Below are 12,546 nucleotides of genomic sequence, written 5' to 3' on the forward strand. Positions count from 1 at the left end.
TAAAAAATATATAGATAGATTTGATATTAATATTTTCATTCAATTATACAAAATATAACCGATAAGAAATTGTCAGAAAAGGAAAATTCGATAATTCGAGTTACAAAAAATATAACATTAACATGCACAATTAAAAGTTGAAATCTGTTAACAAAAGTGTGAATCTTTTAACAGAGTACAAGAATATAATTTTTTTTATGTAAATGAGTAGTATGTTTCAAATCACATTCATAAATTATACTACATACTTATTTTATAGTTTACTGTTTCATTTTTTCGATAATAATTTTGTAAATAATTTGTGTTAACTCTTATCTAATCCAATTTATATTCAAAGAATGTAACGTATTCAAATAACAAGTGCATGCATAGAAATATCTAAAACAATGTTGCTAGAAAGGACTGAGTCACGCTTGCGTATACTTCGATAAAGAACTCATATTATAAGTGTTCTTGTTGTAAGAAATACACATTTGCTGTTTATTCGGCATTTTAAATCGATCATCTCGTTACTTACAAAATTTTCAAAATTTACTAGAAAATTTTATTTTAGCTAATTCATCTCAAAATCATTTCGAAAATTGTCACGCATATTATATTCTAAACTTAACATTTTGCATCTTTAATACTCCGAGATGTCCACAATTGTGCAGGTAAAAAGAATGTTTGAGGCAATAAAACATTTAATTTACATTCATTTACATTTGAAAAAACGACCTCAATCATTTTCTAGACATATACATATATGTTCAATTATACGCTTTGTAACATAATATTTAATCAGATATTTCCTGTACAGATATTTTAGGCAATTTTTCTTTCTTAATAGAATAAAAATCTCCATTTATATAAGTAACTTATACAAATAATTTTAACTTTAAATATCAAGAGATCAATAATTGAGATCATTTAATTCATTGTATAGATTAATATAATAAAAATTATAATTAATAAATTTAAACAAAAGAGGAAGAAGATTATATATATTGCTTTTTTTATTTGTCAATCATTATATCGTTATGATATAGACGCAACGTTCAGTAGTAAGTTACCTTATTTTAAGTATAAAGATGACATTGCTTCTCCTATAAAAGAGATCAAGATATTTAATATTTCTTAAATATTTCTTAATTATTTTATGAGATTTTTAGTATATGTTACAATAAGAAATATGCATTTCAAAATATGTATTAAATGTAATATATGTATTTTAAACAGAAAAAAAAGCAAAAAAATCTCATGATACTTAGTATCATATTTCATTTTATACTGACATAAGAACTGACATAAAAACAAATAACGTAATGGAATAATACGAATAAAAAAAGTAGTTAAATTTAAATTACATGCCATTACATTATCTAAAAAAAACATTAGATACGTTATAAAATTGCCCGATAATCTCAAGAAAATTGTAAGGAATGTTAATTCTAAAAATATATGGAAGAGTTTATAAAATGACGTTGTTTGCAATAAATCTTACCGCTAATAAATCAATAGCTGATATGTCGATAAATTAAGTTATTGTCACTTCTTTAAAGGACCAATGCATTTTACAAGTCCGCATTATGAAACGAATGAGACATGTTATTGCATTACTAGAAACTGATCTATACTTATACAAGTTTCTGTTAGGAAACATATGCAGCATTTTTCTAGAAAAAATAAACATTCGTTCAACTTCCCACATTGTATTGATCGCTCAATCGTCGACCCTTCCTCAAAATTGTTAAATTGCGTGTATTATAAGTTCAAAGTAACATTTCACTTAATGTTACATTTATATTTAATTATATAATATATAATACAATTTATAAATATGGCAAATATAAAGTATTCTATCATATGGGAAAACGCACATCTTTCCTGATCTTTATCGCTGACTTTCATTGTCAAATACGTTTGCATATTCGTGGAGTAATGATTTGTATTATAACCAAATACTTCAGCATCAATAAAATTCTTTTACTTGCTCTTGGTTTATGGCCTTATAATCAATCAAATTTTGTTCGATTTCAAATTGTTTTAATTCTTAGTATTTTAACAAGTTCTATTATATTTCAGGTATATGCATTTTACATTATATTCTACCTTTTTAATTGTTAGCTCTTATATAATAAGCCACCCCTATAATAAGCTACTTATATATTAAATCCAAAAATTATTAATTGTAATAATAATTAGTCTTCTCAAAATTTTTATCAAATCACACCACATCAATATTATCAAATATTAACAGAAATGTGATGCAATGTGTTATTATATAATCAGAATTATAAAAATTTTGACATAATTTATGACAAAGCAGATTACTTTAAATTTATAAAAATTCTTATCACAATTGTTAAACAAACAAAAGAATAATCTTTTAATGCAATTTTATGAATAAATTTCTTTTTCAGCTTACCACATTTCTGACTGCGGAATGCACTCGTTTAGTTATAATAAAAGTTCTCTCTGTCACAATTTTCTCTAGTATATATATAATAAAATATAATTCATTTTGGATTAATTCCGCTAATGTAAGTTGAACTTGTATGTTCATATTCAAATAAAAAAAATATTTTTCATATATATAAGTTTCCAATAAGTTTCCATACATGACAATCTTTTCCAAACTTTTCAATAAGAAATACATTAAATATTATAAAAGGTTAAACTTTTGTTGGAGAGACTACAAGAAATCTGTAACGAACTAAAAGATGAAAACGAAATCAATATTATGGAAGAATATGGAAATAACACGAAACGTTATACTGGTGTAATTATATGTAAGATAATATATGTAAATATATATATATATATGTTTTAAGTAATAAATTAAAAAAGAAATTAAATTATTAATTTAATTTAAATAACTGATATTTTAAGTATAAATTATTTTTCATATTTTTAGAATATAAATATGTATTGAGAATAATAAAATAAAAAAACAAATGCAAATATATTTTCACAAAATGTATAATTTTATTTTTATATTAAAAATATAAAACACTTTTAATTAATAATTGTAAAAACATTTTACAACAGATGATAAACTGAAAAGATATTTTTAGAACACAGAAATTTGAAACATATATAACATTTATTATTTCGAAACATAAAAAAATAATAAAACTTATATAATTACTTTTTTTGAAATGTTTGCAGTTCTTACTATATGCAGCTTATTTATTATATATATAACGCCAGTTTTGATGCCGATGCTTAGTATTATTTTACATATAAATAAATCTGAGCCATATCAAATGTTATATTTTATGACTGAGTACTTTATCGATCAAGAAAAATATTCTTACTTAATTTTGTTGCATATCAATATAGCCATATTTATTGGAGCGACTACAGTAACAGCAACAGGAACAATGCTTAGAGGATGTCTCATACATGCTTGTGGAATGTTTAAAATTGCCAGGTAAAAAAACGAGCCTAAGAATAGTTATATACAAAAGTTACTTGTAAATAATACTTATAAATAAGTAACAAAAGGATTTGTAAACAAAACTTTAATTTTAAATATATTAATATAAACAAATTCGATAAGACTGTATAATCAATTTACAGTTATCGTATCGAGCAAGCAATGAAAATGTTCGAAAATGTTAATATAAAGAACGAATTTACGATTTATAAGGAAATAGGTTATGCCATCGACATTCATCACAAAGCTATGAAGTTGTGTTGATTTATTTTATATATAGAATACATGTCATAGTAATTCCATAGTATTTATAATCATATTTTTTTAAGGTATGCCGAATTTTTATTATCCAGTTTTCAAGGATCCTTTTTTTTGATAATATTAATCTGTGTAATTTCCTTGAGTCTCAATCTTTTTTCGGTGAGTCTTTTCCTTTATATAATATTCAATAATTTATGTAATTTATTCGTGATGTTTCAGAAAATTAAAACAAAAGCAAATAAAATAAAATAAAATAATTTTATATAAAATAATTGCAAATAAATGTTAATTCGTCTTCGATGCATTAAAAACTTTCAGAAAAAAATATTCAGATTATATTTATATTACTTATTCATAATTTTATAGTACATTATATTTTTTATATATAAAATAATTGTTAAATACACATAAAACTTTAATAATTATAATACTTTAGATTTTCCAGACTGCATCGCTTGGAAATAATCAGGAATGCATACTACATGTTGTTATCTTGTCAGTCTTTTTTTTATATATGTTTTTAGTTAACTATGTCGGACAAGAAATTGCAGATCACAATAATTATGTACATACTACTGCGTAAGAGATTGTTTCGTATTATATTCATATATTATTTGATATTGCTGATTGTGGTATTTACCCGAATAATAAAATTAAAAATTAATAAATATGTTACATAAAAATTGAATCAAATATGAAAATAATCAATATATCCTTTTATATCTGATTTATATCTGATTATTGATATATACATTTGTGTGTCGCAGAAGGGAAGAGGGAAGATTTTTAATTTATCGGTAAAAAGCAATTATATTTATTATGTCTTAATCCGTTTACTCCCAATAATCTAATTCTAGAGTAATAAATACACATACACACACACGCGCGCAAATGATATACATATAAACGCACGCACACACGCACGCACGTACACACGCACACACGTACACACACGCGCGCGCGAACACACACACACACACACATGTTTGGGGTACTAATTGCGGCAATTTTATAAAAATCTATATCTCTGTCTTTCCTTCTTCTCTCTCCTTCATTTTTAGTATTATTAATTATACTGACCACAATTGGAAAGAAATTTATAGATGTAGCTAATAACTGTTATATCGGCAAACTTTCTTACTTATATTATTTTATAGATATAATGTTGGATGGTATGTAGCACCCATACACACACAAAAATTAATACTCTTTATACTGCAAAAAGGTAGCAAAGTTTTTGTTTTGAATGTCGGCAAACTATTTGGTGTGTCGTTAGAATGTTTTGCCGTGGTAATAATCGCTATGTATCATATATTATAGTTATAACTTAGGATTTTTGCATTGATAATACAATAAAAAACATATATCATTACAGTTAATAAAAGCATCGATGTCTTATTTCACTTTTATGTATTCTATGCAATAAAACAGATATATTATTTGACTCAACAGGCTGTGCAAGGTAATTCTCATAATTAAAAAAATAATATATAATCTAAGCAAAATTTTCACAAACTTAAATAATATGTTAATTTTACTTTATAACTATTGCACTGTAAAAAAAACAAATAAAAGTTCACAATTATTTAAATATCCACCAAAAATATCTATTTATTTAAAACTTTCAGTTATCTGACTTTTAAAAAATATGTAGATAGATTTGAAATTAATATTTTCATTCAATTTTACAAAATATAACCGACAAAAAATTGTCAGAAAAAGATCAAAAATCCAAGTTACGAAAATATAATAAACTAACATACACAATTAAAAGAGTGAATTTTTTAACAGAGTACAAGAATATAATTTTTATTTAAATGAGTAGCACGTTTCTTAAACAAAATCACATTCATAGATCCTACATATCTGTATTTTATAGTTTACTCTATTTTTCATTTTTTCAATAATAATTTCGTAAGTAATTTGTGTTAACTTCTAAGATAATCCAATGTATGTTCAAGATATATCGTATGTACTCGAATGTATTCGAGTAACGAGTACATGCACTGAAATAAAATGTCTGAAACAATGTTGCTAGAAAGGAGTGAGTCACATTTGCTAGACTTCAATAAAGAAGTTTCATTATAAATGTTCTTGCTGTGAGAAATATTAATTTGCTATCTATTCGGCGCTTTGAATCGATCATCTCGTTGCTACAAAATTTTCAAAATCCACTAAAATATTTTATTTTAGCTAATGATATTCATCTCAAAATCATCTCGAAAATTGTCACGCATATTATATTCTAAACTTAACATTCTGCATCTTTAATCCACCGAGATATCCACAATCAAATTGAGCAGGTAAAAAGAATGTTTGAGGTGATAAAACATTCAATTGATTTACGTTCATTTACATTTGGAAAACTCAATCATTTTCTAGACATATACATATACATACAATTATACGCTTTATAACGCAATATTTATATTCATTTCCTGTATAGATTTTTAGGCAATTTTTCTTTTTGAAAAAAATAAAAATTTCAATTTATATAAATAATTTTTACTTTGTACTAAATATCCCAAATAATTGGGATCATCATTTGATTCATTGTGTAGATTAATGTGATAAAAATTATAATCAATAAATTTAAAACAATGTGTAGTAAAATTATATAATTGCTTTTTTTTTTTTATTTATCAATCATTATATCGTTATGATGTAAATACAACGTTCAGTAGTAAGTTATTTTATTTCAAATAAAGATGACATTGGTTTTCTTATAAAAAGATACTTAATATTTCTTAAATATTTCTTAATTATTTATAAGATCGTTAGTATATGTTGTTACAATAAGAAATATACATTTCAAAATATGTATATGTATTAAATGCAACTTGTATTTTAAACAGAGAAAAACGAAAAAAAAATCTCATTACACTTAGTATCATATTTCATTTTACACAGAACTGACATAAAATGAATAAAGTAATAATGTAATAGAATAACACTAATAAAAAAATAGTTAAATTTAAATTGCGTGCCATTACATGATCTAAAAAAAACATTAGAAACGCTATAAAGTTGACCGATAATCTAAAGAAAATTGTAAGAAATGTTAATTCTGAAAATATATGGAAGAATAAAACGACGTTGTTTGCAATAAATCTTACCGCTAATAAATCAATAGCTGATATGTCGATAAACTGCATTATTGTCATTTCTTTAAAGGACCAATGCATTTTACAAGTCCGCATTATGAAACGAATGAGACATGTTGCATTATTGGAAACTGATCTACACTTATACAAGTTTCTGTTAGGAAACATATGCATTTTTCTAGAAGAAATAAACATTCGTTCAATTTCCCACATTGTATTGATCGCTCAATCGTCGACCCTTCCTCAAAATTGTTAAATTGCATGTGTTATAAATTCAAAGTGGCACTTTCACTTAATATTACATTTATATTTAATTATATAATATATGATACAATTTATAAATATGGCAAATATAAGGTATTCTATCGTATGGGAAAACGCACATCTTTCTTGATCTTTATCGCTGACTTTCATTGTCAAATACATTTGCATATTCGTGGAGTAATGATCTGTATTATAACCAAATATTTCAGTCTCAATAAAATTCTTTTACTTGCTCTTGGTTTATGGCCTTATAATCAATCAAATTTTGTTCGATTTCAAATTATTTTAATTCTTAGTATTCTAACAAGTTCTATTATATTTCAGGTATGTGCATTTTAGATTATATTCTACCTTTTTAATAGCTAGTTCTTGTATAATAATAAGCCACCTCTATTATAATAAGCTGCTTACTTATAATAAATCCAAAAATTACTAATTGTAATAAAAATTAATCTTCTCAAAACTTTTATCAAATCACACTATCACATCAAATATTAACAGAAATGTGATGCAATATATTATCATATAATCAGAATTATAAAAATTTTGATTTTAATTTATTACAAAGCAGGTTATTTTAAATTTATAAAAATTCTTATCACAATTGTTAAACAAACAAAGGAATAGTGCAATCCTTTAATGTAATTTTATGAATAAATTTCTTTTTCAGCTTACCACATTTCTGACTGCGGAATGCACTCCTTTAGTTATAATAAAAGTTCTCTCTGTCACAATTTTCTCTAGTATATATATAATAAAATATAATTCATTTTGGATTAATTCCGCTAATGTAAGTTGAACTTGTATGTTCATATTCAAATAAAAAAAATATTTTTCATATATATAAGTTTCCAATAAGTTTCCATACATGACAATCTTTTCCGAACTTTCCAATAAGAAACACGTTAAATATTATAAAAGGTAAAACTTTTGTTGGAGAGACTACAAGAAATCTGTAACGAACTAAAAGATGAAAACGAAATCAATATTATGGAAGAATATGGAAACAACACGAAACGTTATACTGCTGTAATTATATGTAAGATAATATATGTAAATATATATATGTTTCAAGTTTGTTTAATAAATTAAAAAAGAAATTAAATTATTAATTTAATTTAAATAACTGATATTTATAAATTATAAATTATTTTTCATATTTTTAGAATATAAATATGTATTGAGAATAATAAAGTAAAAAAACAAATGTGCATGCAAATATATCTTCACAAAATGTATAATTTTATTTTTATATTAGAAATATAAAAAATTTTTAATTAATAATTGTAAAAACATTTTACAACAGATGATAAACTCGAAAGATATTTTTAGAATACAGAAATTTGAAACATGTATAACATTTATTATTTCGAAACATAGGAAAATAGTAAAACTTATACAATAACTTTTTGAAAATGTTTTCAGTTTTTACCATATGCTCCGTATCTATCATTACTACAACGCCACTTTTGATGCCGGTGCTTAATATTATTTTACATACAAATAAATCTGAGTTATATCAAATATATGTCATGACTGAATATTTTATCGATCAAGAAAAATATTCCTATTTAATTTTGTTACACGTCAATATAATTGTATGTATAGGGGCGACTACAGTAACAGCAACAGGTACAATGCTCAGAGGATGTCTCATACATGCTTGTGGAATGTTTAAAATTGCCAGGTAAAGAAATAAATCTAAGAATGAATACAAAAGTTATAAATTTATTAATAAATCCTTAGTTTTAAATCAATATATATGCCAAAATTATATAATCAATTTATAGTTATCGCATTGAGCAAGCAATGACAATGAAAGCGTTCGAAAATGTTAATACAAAGAACGAATTTATGATTTACAAGGAAATAAGTTATGCCATCGACATTCAGCGCAAAGCTATAAAGTTGTGTTGATTTATTTAATATATAGAATACATGTCATAATAATTCTGTAGTATTTGTAATCATATTTTTTTAAGGTATTCCGAATTTTTATTATCCAGTTTTCAAGGATCCTTTTTTTTGATAATATTAGTCAGTGTAATTTCCTTGAGTCTCAATCTTTTTTCGGTGAGTTTTTTCCTTTATATAATGTTCAATAATTTATGTAATTTATTCGTGATGTTTCAGAAAATTAAAACAAAAATAAAAAAAATAAAATAAAATAATTTTATATAAAATAATTGCAAATAAATGCTAATTCGTCTTCAATGCATTAAAAATTTTTAGAAAAAATTATTCAGATTACATTTATATTACTTATTCGTAATTTTATAGTACATTATATTTTATAGTACATTATATTTTTTATATATAAAATAATTGTTAAATATACATAAAGATTTCATAATAATTATAATATTTTAGGTTTTCCAGTCTGCATCGCTTGGAAATAATCAGGAGTGCGTACTACATGTTGTTATTTTGTCTGTCCTTCTTTTATATATGTTCTTAGCTAACTATGTCGGACAAGAAGTTGCAGATCATAATAATTATGTACATACTACTGCGTAAGAGACTGTTTCATACTATATTCGTATAATTGATATTGCTGATTGTAGTATTTATCCGAATAGTAAAATTAAAAATTAATAAATATGATAGTTATATAAAAATTGAATCAAATATGGGAATAATTAATACATCCTTTTATATCTGATTTATTATCGATACATATTTGTTTGTCGCAGAAAGGAAGAGGGAAGATTTTTAATTTATCGGCAAAAAGCAATTATATTTATTAAGCAATTATATGTCTGAATTCATTTACTCTCAATAATCTCAATTCCACATAGAATAAATACACACACACACACACACACACACGCGCGCGCGCGTAATGACATACATATACACGCTCACATATATGTTTGCGGTACTAGGGGTAGTAATTTTATAAAAATCTGTACTCTGTCTTCCCTTCTTCTCTCTCCTTCTTAATATTATTAATTATACTGACTACAATTGGGAAGAAATAGACATGATGTAGCTAATAACTTATATTGGCAAACTTCCTTATTTAATATTATTTTATAGATACAATGTTGGATGGTACGTAGCACCCATACACACGCAAAAATTAATACTCTTTATACTGCAAAAAGGTAGCAAAGTTTTTGTTTTGAATGTCGGCAAACTATTTGGTGTGTCGTTAGAGTGTTTTGCCGTGGTAATAATCGCTATGTATCATATATTATAGTTATAACTTAGGATTTTTGCATTGATAATACAATAAAAAACATATATCATTACAGTTAATAAAAGCATCGATGTCTTATTTCACTTTTATGTATTCTATGCAATAAAACAGATATATTATTTGACTCAACAGGCTGTGCAAGGTAATTCTCATAATTAAAAAAATAATATATAATCTAAGCAAAATTTTCACAAACTTAAATAATATGTTAATTTTACTTTATAACTATTGCACTGTAAAAAAAACAAATAAAAGTTCACAATTATTTAAATATCCACCAAAAATATCTATTTATTTAAAACTTTCAGTTATCTGACTTTTAAAAAATATGTAGATAGATTTGAAATTAATATTTTCATTCAATTTTACAAAATATAACCGACAAAAAATTGTCAGAAAAAGATCAAAAATCCAAGTTACGAAAATATAATAAACTAAACATACACAATTAAAAGAGTGAATTTTTTAACAGAGTACAAGAATATAATTTTTATTTAAATGAGTAGCACGTTTCTTAAACAAAATCACATTCATAGATCCTACATATCTGTATTTTATAGTTTACTCTATTTTTCATTTTTTTCAATAATAATTTCGTAAGTAATTTGTGTTAACTTCTAAGATAATCCAATGTATGTTCAAGATATATCGTATGTACTCGAATGTAACGTATTCGAGTAACGAGTACATGCACTGAAATAAAATATCTGAAACAATGTTGCTAGAAAGAAGTGAGTCACATTTGCTAGACTTCAATAAAGAAGTTTCATTATAAATGTTCTTGCTGTGAGAAATATTAATTTGCTATCTATTCGGCACTTTGAATCGATCATCTCGTTGCTACAAAATTTTCAAAATCCACTAAAATATTTTATTTTAGCTAATGATATTCATCTCAAAATCATCTCGAAAATTGTCACGCATATTATATTCTAAACTTAACATTCTTTAATCCACCGAGATATCCACAATCAAATTGAGCAAGTAAAAAGAATGTTTGAGGTGATAAAACATTCAATTGATTTACGTTCATTTACATTTGGAAAACTCAATCATTTTCTAGACATATATATATATATATATATATATATATATATATATATATATATATATATATACATACAATTATACGCTTTATAACGCAATATTTATATTCATTTCCTGTATAGATTTTTAGGCAATTTTTCTTTTTGAAAAAAATAAAAATTTCAATTTATATAAATGATTTTTACTTTGTACTAAATATCCCAAATAATTGGGATCATCATTTGATTCATTGTGTAGATTAATGTGATAAAAATTATAATCAATAAATTTAAAACAATGTGTAATAAAATTATATAATTGCTTTTTTTTATTTATCAATCATTATATCGTTATGATATAAATACAACGTTCAGTAGTAAGTTATTTTATTTCAAATAAAGATGACATTGGTTTTCTTATAAAAAGATATTTAATATTTCTTAAATATTTCTTAATTATTTATAAGATCGTTAGTATATGTTGTTACAATAAGAAATACATTTCAAAATATGTATATGTATTAAATGCAACTTGTATTTTAAACAGAGAAAAACGAAAAAAAAATCTCATTACACTTAGTATCATATTTCATTTTACACAGAACTGACATAAAATGAATAAAGTAATAATGTAATAGAATAACACTAATAAAAAAATAGTTAAATTTAAATTGCGTGCCATTACATGATCTAAAAAAAACATTAGAAACGCTATATAGTTGACCGATAATCTAAAGAAAATTGTAAGAAATGTTAATTCTGAAAATATATGGAAGAATTTATAAAACGACGTTGTTTGCAATAAATCTTACCGCTAATAAATCAATAGCTGATATGTCGATAAATTGCATTATTGTCATTTCTTTAAAGGACCAATGCATTTTACAAGTCCGCATTATGAAACGAATGAGACATGTTATTGCATTATTGGAAACTGATCTACACTTATACAAGTTTCTGTTAGGAAACATATGCATTTTTCTAGAAGAAATAAACATTCGTTCAATTTCCCACATTGTATTGATCGCTCAATCGTCGACCCTTCCTCAAAATTGTTAAATTGCGTGTGTTATAAATTCAAAGTGACACTTTCACTTAATATTACATTTATATTTAATTATATAATATATGATACAATTTATAAATATGGCAAATATAAGGTATTCTATCGTATGGGAAAACGCACATCTTTCTTGATCTTTATCGCTGACTTTCATTGTCAAATACGTTTGCATATTCGTGGAGTAATGATCTGTATTATAACCAAAT

The 12,546-nt window shown here is 24.1% G+C and overlaps 1 protein-coding gene and 1 pseudogene across 1 annotated transcript; both read left to right on the forward strand.

Moving 5' to 3' along the window:
* Positions 1 to 3,197: 3,197 nt before the first annotated feature.
* On the forward strand, positions 3,198 to 5,002 carry LOC148938227 (uncharacterized). Its single transcript, XM_089075846.1, has 5 exons — positions 3,198 to 3,415; positions 3,565 to 3,675; positions 3,751 to 3,841; positions 4,119 to 4,261; positions 4,840 to 5,002. Exons 1-5 carry the CDS (start codon positions 3,198 to 3,200, stop codon positions 5,000 to 5,002), a joined length of 726 nt encoding a protein of 241 aa, XP_088931972.1.
* A 1,023-nt stretch (positions 5,003 to 6,025) lies between these two features.
* LOC112552576 (uncharacterized) lies at positions 6,026 to 10,420 on the forward strand (annotated as a pseudogene).
* The last annotated feature ends 2,126 nt before the right edge of the window (positions 10,421 to 12,546 follow it).

This window comes from Pogonomyrmex barbatus, unplaced genomic scaffold (genome assembly GCF_055798465.1).
Source record: "Pogonomyrmex barbatus isolate J1 unplaced genomic scaffold, ASM5579846v1 scaffold1, whole genome shotgun sequence".
Taxonomy (NCBI): Eukaryota; Metazoa; Arthropoda; class Insecta; order Hymenoptera; family Formicidae; genus Pogonomyrmex; species Pogonomyrmex barbatus.

What these genes read in the sequence shown, in the direction of transcription:
- LOC148938227 (XM_089075846.1), top strand. Translation starts at nt 3,198, where the DNA reads ATGCCGATGCTTAGTATTATTTTACATATAAATAAATCTGAGCCATAT. An exon ending in GGAATGTTTAAAATTGCCAG is followed by an intron (nt 3,416 to 3,564) that starts GTAAAAAAACGA and finishes ATCAATTTACAG; the next exon opens with TTATCGTATCGAGCAAGCAA. An exon ending in AATTATGTACATACTACTGC is followed by an intron (nt 4,262 to 4,839) that starts GTAAGAGATTGT and finishes ATTATTTTATAG; the next exon opens with ATATAATGTTGGATGGTATG.